General features: G+C 36.8%; 1 protein-coding gene across 3 annotated transcripts in view; it reads right to left on the reverse strand.

Annotated features, from left to right (window-relative positions):
- prkn (parkin RBR E3 ubiquitin protein ligase) overlaps positions 1–18,962 on the reverse strand; it is a 157,796-nt gene that overhangs the window by 115,861 nt on the left and 22,973 nt on the right. For all 3 annotated transcript variants that reach the window (XM_088610594.1, XM_088610592.1, XM_088610593.1), the window contains exon 2: positions 1,758–1,921. In XM_088610594.1, coding sequence (XP_088466720.1) covers positions 1,758–1,921 — 164 coding nt within the window. The remainder of the gene's footprint in view (positions 1–1,757; positions 1,922–18,962) is intronic.

Here is an 18,962-nt window from a genome sequence, read left to right on the forward strand (position 1 = left end):
GCTAAATGCTGAAGATAAGAGATGGTAGACAAAGTGTGAGTGTATCTTACTTTATAATTACTTGAAAAAAATTAAACCAAGTTATTCAATAAGCACAGTTGTGTTGATTACAATATCAAACAGAGTGAATTTTGAAACACCAACATTAACAGCTTGAAAGCTGCTAAATGCTTCATTAATGACCCATTAGCAAATTCTCATTTTATTTGTGCTCAATTGAATAGTGACGCACCGTGCTCAATTTCCTTGTCGATCTCTCTTTTGGAATTCACATGCATCAGAATATAAAAAACAGTAACAAACTATTCTGACTTTATAGATCTTCCTTCTTTAAGAAAAGACTAGAGCTCTTAGTATATTAAACAGGCTATATTTATCTGACATGATTTATACTGAAATAAAACTGGTTACATTATGCACATTGCATAATTACTGACAAACTATGAAACAGCCTGATGAAATTCAGGGTCTGAATTACCATGCTACAGTAAATGTACTGTATCTTTCTAAGAACATTTACCTTTTCATCATATTTGGTGATTACAATGGAAAAAAAATCTTAAATTTAAAGGAAACTAAAGGAAATGTATAAAAAACTTTAAAATCCAATCTCCTGAATAAAATGTTTCCTGAGCAGCAGTGAAATCTTAATGCTGATCAGCATATTGTATGTAACTTCACAGCAAGTGAAAGTAACTTTGAAGATTTCTCACAATGCAAATTGGCCATATTACTGAAGTCCTATTTTTGTCCACTGTCATATACGTAGTACAAAGTAAATGATGAATTTGCTCATCTAAGCCAAATATATACTCTCTGGAAAAACAAAAATTACAATTGAGTTCAAATATAAATAATTTATAAATTAAGGTTCCCAGCCTTACACATAAATGAAGAATGTACTGTAAAACAAAACAAAAGTGTTAACAGGAAATGTTGGAGATGTGGTGAAGACTTTCTGTCACATAGTGACAGAAAATTTTCAGTTGAAATTATAAATTCTTAAACCCAGTAAAACAATTCCATAGGCATCAAGGTTCTTCTTTCAGTATTGTCTGTTATATGTGACAGGTGAAGACAATTAAATGTATGATTAATTTCTTTGTCAACGCAAGCCTTAGCAGCATTCCACAATTAATAAAAAGGCCCCAGGTAACTTTGTGTCGGTTTACTTCTTTGAACTTTTACGATACCCTTGCCAGTCCTCATGATTTTTTTTACTCAGGAAATTTCCTAAAGATATTTAAAATAATTAATTTATTTTCTCTACTCACACCAGCTTTCTCTTTGTTCTTCAGTCTAAACAAGCAGAGCAGCACTGCAGTTATACTCTAGGGGTCACACTTGGGTTATTCTTCCCTGGCCTCCAACAGTATAACAATGCATTTAACAGTCCAACAGTACTAATGCACTTAAAGGCTACAATCACCCACTCTCTGGTGCATTTTGTCAGGGAGAAATTGAACAGCATATGAAGGCAAATGTGCACAGAGTGCATAACTTGGTGCCGAAGTCAGTAAACATTTGTTCACTGAGCTCTCGACCTGTCTCCTTGCCTTGTAGCCTGGCTGTTTTAATGCATAATTAAGAAGGTCAAAATTAATGAAGCACTGTGAGGAAAAGTTCAAGGAATCCCCAGGCTCAATTTATTCTATTAGGTCTTCAGGAGTGAGTGTCAGACTAGCAACAATGGAGACGTTCAGTTTGTAAGTGGAGCCGGCGCGCAGGAGCGGAGCCTGGTGGCTAAGGGCCCTTACCTGCAGTGTACAGTCACTCCCTAGCTCCTTCCCTGCGAAAATCACATGCAGCTGCTGAGCTGGAACCCCTTGTTGCTTGGCAACCACCTCCTTGAGATGGAAGATGCTGGCATCTTCATCCAGTTCCACAGGGAAACCATGGTTAGAGTTGAACCTGACAAACACTGACCACATACAGTACAGACGAGAAGAGAAACACAGGTGAGGAGTGCAGTAGGTTTACAGGCAAGGCTTGCTGTAACAAGGGAGTTTCATTTTCTTTAATAAGGGCACAACTGGACTTACTAAGCCAACTCCCCAACCTTCATTAAATTCAGTTGCTTTTCAGAACGGAGGATTGCTTTTTTCAGTGCTGTTGCTTACTATTTTTATTCAGATCAGTCAACCTTTACAAGAACCCAAGAGTGATGAAAATAACTCAAGAAAATTAAAACAGTACAACTGAAAACATTCTCAATAAAAGCTTTCACAGTCAAAAAGCAGGACATTACAAGAAACTGAATGGATTCAAGAGTTTGCTTTCTTTGATTTTCTGATGTACAGTACTGTGTCAAATACCAGTGACTGTGAAACCTTGAGTATGTTTTATTGCATGAACAACTTAATAAATGCACACATTTTGGCTCCAATACAAAATGTGTTCCCCCTTTTTCTAGAAACAAATAAACCCCAGTCAATATTCTAAACTAAGTTTTTTGGTAGCAGTAGATTTGCACCCTCATACATTTTAATTAGTGGTAGAACATGGCCTGTAAACATGGGACTATAACAGAAATCTTTGAAAATCACTCAAACGGTATGCACATAATAAACAGCATTTACTGTACATGAGATTGTACTCTTTGTGTAAGTGACAGACATCACCCTTAAAGAAAGTGACTCCAGGGATCTGAACACATAGAAAAACCACAATGGCAATACTGAGCAGTGCAGCAGGCTTTACTGCAGTTTTCAAAAGATTTACAATGGAAAAACTCCAAAGCAGCCTCCCCAGCCTGCTACCAAAAGCCATCACCTAATCCTCTGTGGCCCTTTATATCCACAGTGATATTAGAGATATCACTAATTAGCCCCATGTGAGAATGTGTACCTACAGTATCTACTACCAATAATCTAATGAACTATTTACAACCTGGTGTGTCTATTTACAAATAGAGTTTTTTTCGGTATCTAGTGGCAGATCAATTGCTATTACAGTGCTTTCAAAGACCAGCCTGCCTCAGAGTAGTTTAAGTTAGTCAAGACCACAGCATAAAGCCTTTGTCATAAAATTTTATTTCCAGGCTGCCTAGGTAACACTTATGTTTAATCAACAATTCACCAGATTGCCCAGAGGCCTGAAAAAAAACAGAAAGCTGTCTTGACCATCCCAAATCAGATCATTCTTTCACACTTGTCAAGTTGGTTTTACCACAGGGTGTGCAGGGCTTGTTAAGCGTTTTGACGAACAATTACCTTTTAGCACTGTTTGCAAAGTTCTTCTAGTCAAACTGAAGGAGTACAGCAGCTTACAATCTGCAGGATCTGTCAGGCCGTGACAGGGTGGCTTGTCCTTATGGACTTTGCATTAATCTTTCTCATCCAAACTTCATTTCATTTTCATGTTCTATGGACCGACGAAGCACATTTCGCCCTCCGATGGACCACAAACAAATGGAACTGTTGGACTTGAATTGGTTCAAGATGAGGATGCTGTGCTAATTGAACAGTCATAGTTATGTAGCACCACCTGGTGGAAATATATATATATTTTAATATATATATATACATTCACATACATGTACAGTACTTAAGATCCAATATGTATACACAAAAATTTACTAATTGGAGTCTTATTACCACTCTGAACACAGCCTTTTACATCTCACTGTCAAGGCATACAATGAATTCACAATTCTCTTAACTACTGTACCTGTATCTCCAGCTAATAAACTGGGTATCAAACTATCTATGTCAACATTATTAATTTCAGCAATTGTTATGCAAAATTATCTAAAGTATCTAAGATGCAAGACTTGGAACTCATACCTTGTTGCCAACCTGAACAAAGTCATCTTGGGTTTTGGAATTTATTTTCACTAATAAAGAACGATATAAGGAATTCTATCTAATCAAGAAATCCATACTTTAAATATTACTGTTATTTTTATTGTTTTATATATTTAGAATGAATAAAAACTTGTTACAAAAACATGGTTTTAAGATGAAAAATATTATTGTCTGCAAATTTTAAATAAAATGTCCTTTATCGCTTTATGCTGGGAAGGTCAATTGAAATAGTAAGACCTCACAGAAAAGTACGGTGTGTAGACGTACACCAACATCATGGGATGTCTGAATAAAAATATAAGCCCACAGTTTTAAGGAAAAATAGCACATTATACTAAAAAACAATACACAACAATGTAAAAAAAAATTTAGATAATTTCCATGGTTTAAAATGAAATGTAAATCCAAGTTTTCCAATATGATCATGAATTAATCAGATGTATTTGTTTACCAAAAAGAGTTTTGTTTAGAAGAGTTATGTTTTAGTCTAATCTTTTTCTAGTCTAGTCTTTTCCTGGGGAGGAAAGGGGAGAGTCTGATACAAAAGAGTTTGTAAAATTTTGGGCTAATGTGCTGAAGACAGTGCTTTGCACTTTACATGAATTACTTGGGGAAGCAGATAAAAGATCCCCAGTGCTTTTAAAAGTCACAGTCCCTAATAAATTCCAGTGATAAACTGCATGTGAGGTGCAGCAGAGCGGGGTGTCTTTCTTTCCATTCCAGTGAGCTCTGTGTGCAATAACAGTATGGGCCACTTCACTCGAGACAGGCGTGGCTTCAGCATCGCTAGAAATCACACGTGAAAAGGCAGAGCTTTGTCATCGGCGCTTTGTCACATCCATCCATCCATTTTCTAACCGCTTCATCGAATTCAGGGTCGCAGGGGAGCTGGAGCTCATCCCAGCATGCAACGGGCGCAAGGCAGGAGACACTCTGGACGGGGCACGTGTCCATTGCAGGGCAGACAGACACATACGCAGGCTAGTTCACACTCACGCTCACAGCAGGGTACATTTTCCCAGGAGCAAACTGATCTGTACACTATAATCTACCAATGTGTTTTTGGACTGTGGGAGGGAACTGGAGCACCCAGGCGAAATCCACATGAACACAGGGAGAACATACAAACTCCACGCAGATTCAGAATTGAACCCCGGGCCCCACCATGCTGCCCAGATTTGTCACATTTCCATCCAAAATACTGATAAATGTAAGGGAGGGGAAGGGTGCTTAAAAACAAAGGACCGGAATTGAACCCAGGGCCCCAGCACTGTGAGGCAGTAATGATAGCCACTGCACCAATATGTGCCACCCGCTTTATATGTATCTACTACAGAAATATCAATCTTAAAAAAATGTGATGTTGACTACTGAATCCCTGGAAGAACATGTTAAAGAACTAAGATGTTCAGTTCCCTTTTGCACCTGAGCTGAAGCTACCAGTACACAATCTAATGACAGCTCAGGGTAGCCACTGCACTTCAGTATAAACAACATGGGAGGGGAATGTTACTTAAAAAAAAAGATTCAAAGGCCCGGGAAGGCAGGAAAACCCTTGTGTTATATCTATAGTTTACAGTATGTGCTCCTCTTCTCCCAGTTTCCCATTAGATTCCCCGACCAAGGCCACACCCAAGCCAAATTACGAAACATGAACTTGCTCTCGGAGAACAAGAGGTCACTCTAGCAGCCAATAATGTCAAATTTCAAAGCGCCAAGCCTGAGAATTTAGAGTATCGTGTAACACTGAAAAACACATAGAAAATAAAATTACAAGAGCCTGCTGAAGTTTCCATCCTGAGGCAAATTCACTTTTCTTAGGAAGCAAAGATCAAACTCACCAAAAGAGAAAAAACAGTGCAATTATTTTCTGCAGATCCATTTGTTTCCAGCATTACCTAATCCTGAGCCCCTCCTGTTTCCGAGAACAGTGCTGCTGTTTGGATATAGCCCCAAATTATCCTCATCGTTTTAGACTCTGCTCCGTAACTCATGGGAACACCCACTATGCACGTGCTTGTCCTTCATAATAATGCCATTTTTTATAGCAGTGATCTTTTCTTTTCCCGAAACGTTCCACTGTCTTTAAGAAAAGATGCAGATTACTGCTCTAACCATAACCAATTTCATTTCAAATCATTGAACAATACCAATATGCTGAAGCACAATAAGGACCATTATTGTTCCCTATTGATATATGAGGTGGGGGGTCTAGAGTCTATAATACTAAGATTATGCTGTCTTAAAGACATGCCTCAGTACATGGCTATTTGTTCTATGAACATGATTCAGGATAGTCCTGTTCCACTTATAGCATTCATATACAACAACCAAATGTGATTCTATTTAAAACCACTCAATACAGCACTTAATTTCACTGGAACAAGTTTATTGGAAGGGGATTAAAATGCAACTCAGTGTGAAAGAACATAATAAAAACACTGTATACCATAGTTTAAGAATGATACAAGTACCCACAATTGAAATGTCATAGAAAAATGCTCCTTTTACAGATGATGCCCTAATTCAAAGCAATAACGTACCTACTTAATTACAAAGCCATCTCAATTCTACCACTGTTCTATTTTAAAAGCGCCATTTTGACTGTCTCATACATCAATCGTGCTTCACTCAAGTGCTCATCAACATTACACTAATGCACTGTCAAAATGTAATTGTGAAGGGGCTTTTAATCTCAATTTCAATGGATTTTTCTGTAATATGAATATCAATTCACTTTGCTTTTGTTTGTAGTATGCAGTTACATTGACCCACCACAGCATCGTAATGCCACTAAGTGCAGTCTTGAATAATCATAAACACACTGTACTGTATGTGGTATTTTCAACATTAATGCTTGCTTGTCCTGGTAGTACTGTGAATATTGTATGTCTCTTTGTTCAGTCTGTGTGATCTGTCATACAATTCATAAATGCTCTTGCCTATGTGAGACCATTAATAACCTTTCTGCACAGGCAGAGACATGCTCCTAACAAACATGAGGGCAGAAATCACACAGCACTTTTCTCAATGTTATTTTTTTAAGACCTTCTTCATCCTTTCTTTAGACACTAATGACCCCTCCAGCACAAATCTTACATTTAAAGAAATCTAAACTCTACTGCCAGACTGCTTTCTCACAGCTCTGATTAAGCAGGTCTGACTCCCTCACGTGTAAGCCCAAAGTGTTATGCTTGACACTTCAACAGCAATAGCAAGCGTCCAAGAGCTTGAAGAACAGGTTTTGACAGATGTAGCAATCCATTTACTATGTTAAGACATTTATTATTTGTATATGAGGCTCAGTGGTATTAAATCATCAAGGGATCTCTTTATTATGCATCTCAGGATGATTTATGGCTTCATTTTATCCCTGAAATTAATTTACAATCTGTTTATGGCAACACAACATGTGGAAGGTAGAGTGCATCTTACAGCAGGTTGGGATAGAGCCTAGAAATACAAGTGATTTGAGGGACATTTGCTAACATTGCTTAAAATTGAACAGAAGCTTTAACTGAGGAATCAACGGTATTCAGAAAGCAGAGGATACAAGCAGACATGCAATCACACCTGGCTGTTTTTCTTTTTATATTTGCTTCCTATAATCCCAAAAAACTGTCATTAAATGTCAATCATTACTTAAAACTACGTTTACTACTGGCATTTACAGTATGTATCAACTCAGTACATACTACCATAATACAATGAGACAGTAAATGAACATTAAAGCATAAAAACACCAACTTCTGCCTGCTCCATACACTGACCAAGACACTATGCTTATTTTTTCCATGTTTATTTTTGTATGCATATGTATAACCTTAGAATTACTGTATACAGTATATGATACAGTATACAGTATATACAGCATGATAAATATATGATCAAACTGTCAAATTTCTTGTAATGTACTGCACTGCCATACAGACTGTGTCTACTGTATAATTCTATGTCCCACAATAGAATTGTACTGAACAGGAAATAATAGCCCAGTTTGACACTTAGTACATACTGTATATACACTGCTGCCCATTAAAAAGATAGTTCTGTTAATTATCTATGAAGTAACAGCCTAGTGATCTAATTTTGAGTTTCAGTAAAAAGAGTAAACTTACATTAAGTACTGCACAATCCCTGCACATCTAACTCTAGTCCTTGCTATCAGATACCTAAATGAAAAGCATGCTTTTATCCTTGTGTAGATGACTCGAGTCCATTAGGAAATGAGCTTTCGTGGCTAGAACACAAGTCACATACGTTGGGTCTGCAAACAGCCACTGAAGACAATCACTACAGATCTGGGCTTGAATTTGAGCAATGACCTTGAACTAATAGGCTTCATAAAATATCCGGTTCTCAATTCAATATAGCACTTAGGCCCAACGTTATAAAAATCGGTTATAAAAATCCTTTAGTCCCATTTATGCGCTTACTAAATGGACAGAGGTAAAAAGAATAGGATGAAATTAACAAAGGAACAGAATCTATTTTTGGTAATTATGATGTGTAATGTTCCATAACCATGATGGATGAAACACGATGAGAAATGCTAACTGATGATTCTACCTCTGAGTCCAAGACTCTCTTAAGGGATGCAGTTATAGCATATAAAAAGACATGCAGCCTTAGGTTTCTGTCCTTTGATTGTGTTATGGACACTGTTTTTTCATATTCATGGAATGCATTTCCATGCTTTTTAGTATAAATTTATACTGAAAAGTAACTAGTAAAAGCATAGTGGTGGCCTTTTTTTTATTTTACAACTAGCATTTTTTTATTTCATTTGTAAGATCAACGTTTCATTAGCTGGGCTAATCAAAAGGCAGATTTAAAAGGACCAAAAAGGTTTAATACAGAAGCACAGACTTTTCTTTTAATGAATAATGAAATCTTATCATGTCTTTAACAATCAAATAGGAAATAATACCACAAGTGCTCCCTCTGAAAGACAATGAGTCCGATTTGAAAAGCCTCACTGCACTTAACTCTGCTCTTGGAGCACTCCATAATATTGCTACAAATTAAATAGGTAGAATTTCTGTCTCCAGTGCCTACAGAAGAAACTAGTCTAACAGAGAAGGCACACAGGGGAACACAACCCCATTCAAGCAGAGCATTTCCAGTAAATTGCATTTCTAGATATTGGTGACTTAAGCAATAAAAAGGAAATAAAAACATTCATTGTTGATAAACTGCACACTCAAGGAAATTCCTGGTTCAGCCCATGTGATGTTGAATGATTGCCCATTGCCAGGCTATGACACTTACAAATAAAAGGAGATGCTGTGCATTATTTGTAAAGAAAATGGCAGATATAGCAGAGCAAATGGAATACCAACCACTGGTGGAAAACATAACACACTGGAAATATTCTGGACAAAGCAATGCAAATTAGGTAAACTCACATTTCTGTACCTGACATTCTGATACATACAGATTAGAAAAGGAATACTCAATATTGCATGCCATCAGTCTGGAGTCTGTCTGATTTTATGTGTATTTTTATAGATTTTGACATACCGTATGGCATGGCATGCCCGGATATTTCCTGACTTAACATTTGCAGCTGTCAAAGAGTAAGTGCTTGCAACAGGAAGCTGGAAATATCTATTTACCAAACACTATGCATTTTCCATGAGAAATGTTTTTCACATAACTCCAGTCATGATCCAGACTATTAAATATTTAGTTAGATGTCAAAAAATGTTCATTTTTCTCTCAGTTTCCAGAAAATTTTAGTTTTTCTGTGTTTGAAGACAACAATTATTAATACTCTCCTGAAATTGTAATGCTTTGGAATCAGGCAGCAGATCAATTGTTTTGCATGGATGATGTCTCTTTATAGACAATTTTAGAACTTAAGATATCTTTTCTGATATATTTAGATCCAAAATACTATCACAAAGCCACAGAAGAAAATTACACAACATGGAATTCCCTTTGATTATAAATTGTTGGCGCATTTATCACTTGGATTATAACTATATAAAAAAAGCCACATAAGATACAGCATTGTCTAATTTCTTTTACTTCACATGCTTAAATTTTGCTTTGTGCCAATAAGGGATTCTACATTAAAATAACAAGCTGGTTTAGCTCATTAATAGCCTAGGACCAGACTGCCCATTCTGGCGATATATTTACTGTACATGCCAAGTAAGAAACCAACACTACCATCTATTTCAGGACTTACTGCTGGAAATAAAGGTAATGAAAAAAACTCCAAGGATTATCCGCAATGTGGGCAGTACAAGTAATGAATGATATAACAGCTTATAGTATTACTAGCCTCCAAGGAACTTGCTACAGAGCTTCCTCAGTTATCCTCCACAGGGTGCACTACCCTATATCCCTCAAGCAAAACATAACTCACCATCTCAACATACTGTACATGCGGAAATGTTGTGTTTCTAAAAATTATATTTTGATTGCCGTTTTTCCTCCCCAGATGTCACCATAACAATACTTAAAACTGTATTTAAAAAAAGTAGTTCAATTCTCTGTTCTGCCATGATGCTCACGCAATGTTTTCTAAAGAAGCAGAGAGAAATGTGCCTCTGCAAAATGAAATCTTTGTGTCAGAATTGTTTTTTTTTTAAAGATGTGAGAATATCTCACTCAAATCTAATGGATTTCCTTTAGAAAAGACTTTCAAAAAATGTCTTCAGTATCCTGAAAGGGCAGATGTGCAAGCTGTTTCGGATCATCCTGTTCCTGTTTTGAAAGATAACCTACAGTATGGAGACAATTTTCTCTCTCGGTTCATGTGATTTTTCAGACTCAGTGACCAACTGTAAGTATGGTCTGGGTAACAGGAAAAATCACTGGTTTTCTTTTTTATATTATTTATTAAAAAAAGTGCTGGGGGCCCTGGGTTCAATTACTGACCTCGGGTGCTGTCTGCGTAGAGTTTGTACAGTATGTTCTCCTAGTGTTTGCATGGATTTCCTCCCCAAGTCCAAAGACTGGTAGGTTAACTGGCTACTAAGAAAACTGCCAGTAGATGAGAAATTGTGTGTGCCCTGCGATTGACTGGCATCCCATCCAGGGTGTACCCTGCCTTGTGCTTATAGGCTCTGACTCCCCAAAAACCCTGCATTAGACAAAGAGATTAAAAAAATGGATGAACGGAATATTTTTAGTATTCTCAGCAATACAGGTAATGGAAGGAAAAGATCGTAGGAGAAAATATTATTTGACTAATAATGTAGAACTGTAAATCTGCTAAGTTAAAACCCTCAATTTGTTTGTATTACTGTAAATGTCTTTTTGTTCGCATATCTTGCACATTACAGTTTTGCTCATGAACATTCAGTTACAGTATATTAAGTACTCCCTCTATGTAGGCGAAAGCATCCGTGGTTTAAAGTAATGAAATTCCCACAGTGGCTATAATAACGCTGAAGGTATTGCTACAGGGAACCAACAGATAATGCCATGTGCAATACATAAGGATGGCTGAAGAAAAACGGAAAAGGGCTTCTAGGTTGATAGAGTTCTCAAAGTTATGATGAAAATCAATAAGGTTGATATAGACAAATTGTGGATTCTGCGGGAGACTGTTGAGACTACCAGAGATAATATGAAAGTTCTGAAATTAAGGGAGAAGAGGAAACTGCTAAATTATTTCACACAAGGGATAACAAATGGCTGTGGAATACATTTTCACGTACTGTAGGGCCACTGACAGAATGAGGATAAACGCATTCAAGATTCTTGATGAAAAGACACAGTAACAATGAAATCACAAAGCAAAAGATCCCAAAGAGGGGAAAAGCGTATTTTTAAAAAAGACTAAAGAACTTGGATCTTAAGTATTCCAGTATCATCTTGGACACAAAAATATCAGTACTTTCGGATATGTGCACAAAGAGCATCATGGCAGTTATCAAAAGGAATCTGGCTGATTAGCGTTGCTTAACTGAGTCTTCTGAACAGCTTGCTTTACTAAGCACATTTATAACTATTCATTATACTCTTTATCTTCTTCCCCCAGTATAACCCTACAAATTAAGCCTGTTGTGACCTAAGTAGAGATATATATCTTTCATTGAAAATAAAAGAGTTAAAACAAAATAAATCCTGTCAATATCCATTAACACCAAAACCTTTTTACTAATGATCCCTTCTGTTATATGACAAACACAAGAGCAACACCAAAACATGGGTAAAGCAACTAGAGGAGCAGTGCTTCGTCTGTAAGAATACTTTGAAACAATTTCTTACATTGTCCATTTCCTATTCAAGTGAATTGCAAATGAGTAAATTCCTCTTTTGTCATGTTTAATCAACAAAAGAGTCAGAAAGCACCGATCCCTGTAGAGGAATTTGTGTGCCTCAATTTCTTGAGGTCTTTCAAATAAGAATGACAAAATGCAATCATTTATGACTGCCACTACTGGTTAGCTGCAACTGAAATGCACTTAAACCATTTCCTGCATTTGCAGATATACATACTAAAACAATATGCAAAAAACACACAAATCCGCACTGTAGCACTGAAAATGAAGATACAGTAGTATTAGTACAAAATAAAAATAATAATAATTACACACATTTGTATAACACTTTTCATCCTAAAGGATCCCACTTTGGCAAAAACACTTCACATAGAGGAGGGAATTCGCTTAATCCACAATAAAGTCAAATCCCACCTGGATGGCACACACTAGCCATTATGCAAAAGCAGCAAGGTCTAAGTCAAAGACTTACACTATCTGTTGAACAGAAAACGCCTTACAATACACATTCGATAAAAATGATAACGTATTGAGCGCTGAGCTTGCAATTCAAGTCTCATCACACTAAATGCAAAATCAAAGCTAACTTCCCTTTGAGTTCTGCTCTTGTAAAATACAGAGGGTGCACTGCGAGAGAGGGAAAAAAAGTCTGCAGCCAATTTTAATGACAGTAATTCAAAAAGGGGAAAAAAAGAAAGACAAGACTTGTTCTGTCAATCAAATTAGGGAGGCAGAATATCATCCATACCAAATGATTACTGTCTAGGTCTGAGTGGCCCACTGCCAGATCAATTACAGTGGTACAGAAGCGGTAATATGAAGACAGATTGGCTTAATTCTAAATAGAAGCATCAGTGAAATGGAAGTCTAGGGACTCTTTAGTTGAGCAGCCAATTACCAGCCAGCTCATCTCACAAGCCTGGATCTATACAAGCTGCATTTCTCCTGTGACAGAACTATGCTACGTTTCCTCCATGCTGATAAATGATAAGGCCACCGTATTTCCTTTTTCTATTAATCCCTGATTGACAGACAGTGCAGCACATCAGTCAATCTTCACTGTTTCATTCTGGTCTTTACTTTCAGATAGACTAAATGACAAAGCATGGAATGACTTTCAGTCTACTCTATTCTAACACAGAATAAATAACACACAACTTTTCTCACACAAAAGTAAGCAAAAGCGAGTGGAATGAGCATATGAGAGTAAATAGAAACCTACTGTACATCAACTGTAAGAAATAATTTTAATTACCTGTTCTGAATTACTATCTTTCATTCAATACCTGTTCTTTCTTGAACTTTTTACATATTTATATATTTAAAAGCAAAAACAAAACAAATATTCTAAAATATTTACCCCAGGTCATAAACTCACCATAACAAAGAATTGTCCCCAGAGAAAAACGAAATCAACATTATGTCTAGAGAAAACATTAAACCTAACATTATATAACTTATTTCTATTGATCTTGCTATTTGGTGTTTTTTTTTTCCAAATACAAAAACACAGCTGCTGATGAGTACAGATATTTTTTCTACTTCACATTAACAATAAATATGTAAAAAAACAGTAAACTAAAAAGGTATCATGTAGGGTAACGTAGAATCAGACACAAAGACAAAGAGACTCAAGTACTGTTCACAGCCTGTCCAAAAGAACAGAAGAAGGGTTAAAAATGACTGAATGAAATTTCTCCTAGTTCACCTAGCCTATTTGGTAGACAGTAGCTAATCGATTCAGGAATCTCATTCAGGTATTTCTTGAGAAGTGTGACAGCTGGGTCTGCACAGGGTGTAGTTCAATCTACACCTGAATTTACTGGACATCTGGCATGTATTCTTACAAACAAAATGTCTGTCGCCACCGACTGGTTTGACAGCAGAGACACCTCCATGTTCAGGGATGCCACAATGTGAGATAAAGGTATTTTCCAGAACTGTTAATAGCAGTGACAGCAGAACTGACAAAATTATTTGCCAAACCACTGTGGCAAGTACTGTATCATAGTGCTGAGGCATTTGGCATAATTAGAAAATCCTATCTGTTGGTAAAGCATGTGTCAAGGTCCCCTGTGAACTAACCACATCATGACATTGGGTCCTAAAGACCTTGGTGGAATTTCTCATCCTGCAATGCTATTTCACATTCCCACTCTGCTTGTGCTCCTGTACTTTCTTGACGGGCACTGCCTGCCCTTCTGAGGTTTACCTTCACTTTAGAATGTAGTGGAGCTCTGTAAAGACTCTTCTGCTATATATTACCGTTCCACCCCTGAAAATAACTTATGTATTGTACTTTCAAGCTTAGTGCATGTCAAGTTAGTCATACGTGGTGTTCTACAGACATTTTGTTTGTAAGAAGTAGTACTTGTACCTACAGTACATCATACATTCATCATTGGGTCAGATTCTTTACAGCTGTGGCACCGGCTTTCATTTCTATGCTGATAAAACCAAACTGTAAATCATGTCACATTGCCTGGATAATGTTAAGAACTGAATGCACATTATGCTGTTCTTACCAACTCAATGTTAACCTTACTTTGACTACTGATAGTCCTGGAATCAGTTCCATTACTCAGGTCGGGAATCTTGGTGTAATTTTGTTTATCACAGCCTTACATTTAAAATTTAAAACTCCAACTCTAAGCCACACCACCATGATTTGGGCCCATCTTGCCAATGCCATTGATGGACTGACCAACTCAACACTTTTTCAGTCTGCAGCCTCAAGAAGGAGGCACATCTGGACATCATAAATTCACTGAAAAGGCTAGAGTGATCCAGTGAGAAGTATGGGGATGCTCACTATACCTGATGACATCATGACCAATCACCCATGATGACAACTTAAAAGTTGCTCCATAAGACATCTGAGATGCTCTCCAGGACCTGGGCAACATGCCGTGAATTGATCACATGACTGAGACCACAGTGCTGAACCGCAATCAAACAATATTAAAGAAATAGACTGCAGAGTAGAGAGACCTCTGCAAACCAGAATTTTGCCGAAGACATCCTCTGCAACCGTAGGTTTTTAATGAGCTCCCAATTGTAATTTCACCCGATCACCAAAATAATACAGTTGGACATGTCAACACCTCTCAATAACAGTGAATATTCAGCGTAGGGGCTACAAAATTTGGGCAATCAGACTTTTTAAAATTCCCCCCATCTAAGCCGCACTTGGGGCCATGTTCTCAGGTTCTGAGACTATGTGCACATTCCAGTGGAAGCTGACTTCAGCACAAAGTGGACGAAAACCGACAAGCTCCAACATGGATCCAACCATTCCTCTCACCATGGGACGTTTACCTAATTAGAATTGTGCCTGGACAAGCATTCTCATTTCTGACGAGTACACATTCAATGTTCACATTTTTACACAAGAGAATTAAGCTATTATTCCAAACATGTACTGCATATGTTCAATAAAGATTAGTTCATGCAAGTAATTGACTATTTACCCATCTTTCAAATGTGTATGAACATTGATGTTGTTATGAGAAATTATTACGAGGTTGACTGCATTAACCTGAGTATTAAAGTCAATGTATTACACCTTGCAATTATTACCAGAATCCCAGTCATCCCTAAGTGTTTGATTAAATATTTGTGCCCATCACAGCAAATTGATTCATATACAGTATACTGTATACTCCTGTATTTGGCATGTGTTATTATTGTATCAATAAAACAGATTTTGGGTGTATTGATTTTTTTATTGTCTGTATGTTAAAAAAGGACAATCCAAAGCATTTACCATTAAACATGATGTTTTGTACTATTAAATCAATAACACCTGTCTAATAAAACCCAGTAAACAGATAACTTTATATCCTACAAGATATTCAATATTGTGCAACCTACTGTATGCACAGTGCTATTACTGTAGTGCACCAGTTAACAGAAAGGGCAAAAGACTCAAAAATGTATATCTTGACAAAATAAAAGGAGACAAAGTCAAGTCAGAAAACAGAGAAATAGTGTTTGCTACTTCCAAAATACCCAGGCTACCATGAACTACAGTACATTGATTGCCCATAAATCACAGATCAAGACAACACAAATTTAAATTATTAAAGGCGCCGTGTTTTTAATTTCCCACGTATTAAGATAAACAACATTCATTCCTCAATTTTAGAACTCAGATTCAGCAATTAAGAAAATTTCACTACGACGAGTTTTTTTTAATGAATTTTGCTTTCTTCCGTCTGTGAACATCTGAATCGTTCGTTAACTCACCTCTGACAGACAAATAGCTGCTCTGCTCCCGAGCTAGGCCAGGGCTTTTTTAGTCACTGCCATTCATTTTCGCATCTGACAGTAAAAACCTCCGGACCTGGTTGTTGTGAAGAGGATTATCTTACAGATCAATGCTGAAATTGATTCCAAACCACACAATTTATCAGCCTGAAGCAAACGCATGAGGAGTCAGGTAATATTTCCTCTCCCAGCAGTCCACTCTTATTGCACTGATGGAGGTAGCATTTGACCAGACTCTACATTAATATTAGACTTTATTTTCCAGTCTGTACTTGACAAACCCCTGCCACCATACCAAGGAAAGAACTCCTCTAGAGGATATCAGAATAGATAAAGCTGCAGCACACAATACAATCGCATTCTGGTTTACACTACTACAGCCTATTCCTACTTTCTTTTTCAGGCTGATAAACTACTGCCTGTACAACGAACAAGCTGAATATATTCTAGGGTTTCCTGCATATAACCTCTGGAAACATGTTTTAATTTAAGGAGTGTATTAAAACAGAAGTGCTTAAAAGATAAGATGCAATGAATTTTCTTTTTTTTAAATCCAAGTGATTACTAAGAAAAAGGGATATAAACAAATGTGCATACTATTTACTGATTTTGACTTAACCATACCTCAATGTGTTTTTTTTCCAGCAAGACTGCGGTGCCAAAAATCCATTAACACTCCTGATAAAGGATGGATGGAGTTGAGACAGCTTAGTAATTAACAATTATCCCAGGTCTAGTCTCTGCTATACCTTGGGAACACAGTCAACATGTGTCCATGATGGTTCAGTGTTAGATGCCAGCTAATTAACAGCCTACTTGATTTGACAGTAATTAGACAGCTCAGCTGTATGGAAATCAGTGCCATTAAACAAGCTGATGAGAAGCCAGAGGAAAAGTCAACTATCCCAAATTTCTGGAGCTCTTTTTAAAGCCATTCAAACATTTGTGCGTGACTACAGTGATATCTTTGAATTTACTGTTGTGATTTATGGTCCTCATTGAGCAATCTACAGAAGTCTGTTGCAGTGTCTTAAATTAGCAAACTCAATATCATCGGCAAATATAATGTAATTACACTCACCAGATACCACAAATGTAAATTAAAGGTAGGTACCAATAATAATTCTAACATTAAAAACTAAAACTATTTTACCGTTAACAAGAAATTTTGAAGATGTACTTGCAATTAAAAAAGATAAAGAACATTTAATGTACAGGTATGTATTTGATATTACAAATTTTGTTACAAACTAGGAAAACTACATTTGACTATTAACAACGCAGTGGTTTCCACTGAACAACTACTAGGATGCTCTTCGAATATTTTAACATTGGTTTTGATTAAACTGATTCAGTTTTTCCAGTTCTTTTAATATTACGAATCCAATAAAGGTAATCACACAAGAAATGAGAATAATAAACCTTTCAGAATAATTTTCAGCATGATTCCTTCTTTACTAGTTCTTGACACGCCAAGGATTGTTTCTGGAGAAAAAGGACTCAGGAGTCATTGAATTGGAAGATTGCAAAGCAGAACAACTCAAGTGCTAGAGTGTAAAACAGCTCCTTTAGTGGCTCAGCTGGTTGATGCACTCAGTCAGAGCTCAGGTTGAGCCCTGTGCTCCCTGACATTGCTGGTCCAGTCCTGGTTCATGTCACTGACTGACTTACCAGGAATTTCTCAAGCAGCAGTGGCGATTAGCCAAGTACCGCTACAGTAGCAAGGATATTAGCTGGCTAAAGTCTCCTGCATGCCGTACAGTAAGCGACATACTAGGAATTCTTCCAGTTTGCGTTACTTCTCCTATGAGGCACTGTAGATCTTGTTGTGTGTGTCATCACACGAATGGCTCCGATATATACTGTACACCTGTATATGTTGGAGGAATATCCCTGCATGAAATCATTCTCCCCATGCTGTACAGGAGCTGAATGCGTGAACCAAAGAGTTAATAATATGAATACTTTCAACTGGCCAAATCAACCACAAAAAATCATGTGTGAAGCCAATTAAAAAAAAGATCATTTTAGCATTTAAAGTAATAGTCTGGGTTTTGTTTGAATATGCAAATTGATCGAGACCAATTACTGGGGTCTTTATTTACAAGCAGTCTGAGATAACGTACTGTACTCCAGAGCTCCTACGCATGAAGAAAAAAAAACACTTTACAGCCACCCTATGAGGAAAAGAGAAAGATTATGATGGCAATGTTTAGATTAATCACATATACTTACGCAGATACACATTAGTATTCCAAATACAGATAAAAGGGGCCAGGTGGTTCATTTTATTTTAAATAATAACTGCAATTTTTATTTCAGTTTTCATTTTAACACATCAGCTGAGTTATTATATATCGTATATGTATTCATAAATTTGTAGCTGCAAGAAATTCTATTATTGCATTAGCCCTATCACAGGCAGTTGCTATTTGAGATGGACTGTGTTGTATATCCTGGATTCAAGTTTTGATGATTAAATAATTAAATAAAATGAACCAAGATCTAGTGGTACTAAAGAATTTTAATTTAGGAGTCCTGGGACTTAAAAATTCCATTCCATGTTCTTTGATTTTTATAATATTATTCTCTTTTGGCATCTCAGTTGGAAGAACATGTCAATTCTAGAGTTTAAAAAAAGAGA

This window comes from Lepisosteus platostomus, chromosome 17 (assembly GCF_059453375.1).
Source record: "Lepisosteus platostomus isolate fLepPlt1 chromosome 17, fLepPlt1.hap1, whole genome shotgun sequence".
NCBI classification, from domain to species: Eukaryota; Metazoa; Chordata; class Actinopteri; order Semionotiformes; family Lepisosteidae; genus Lepisosteus; species Lepisosteus platostomus.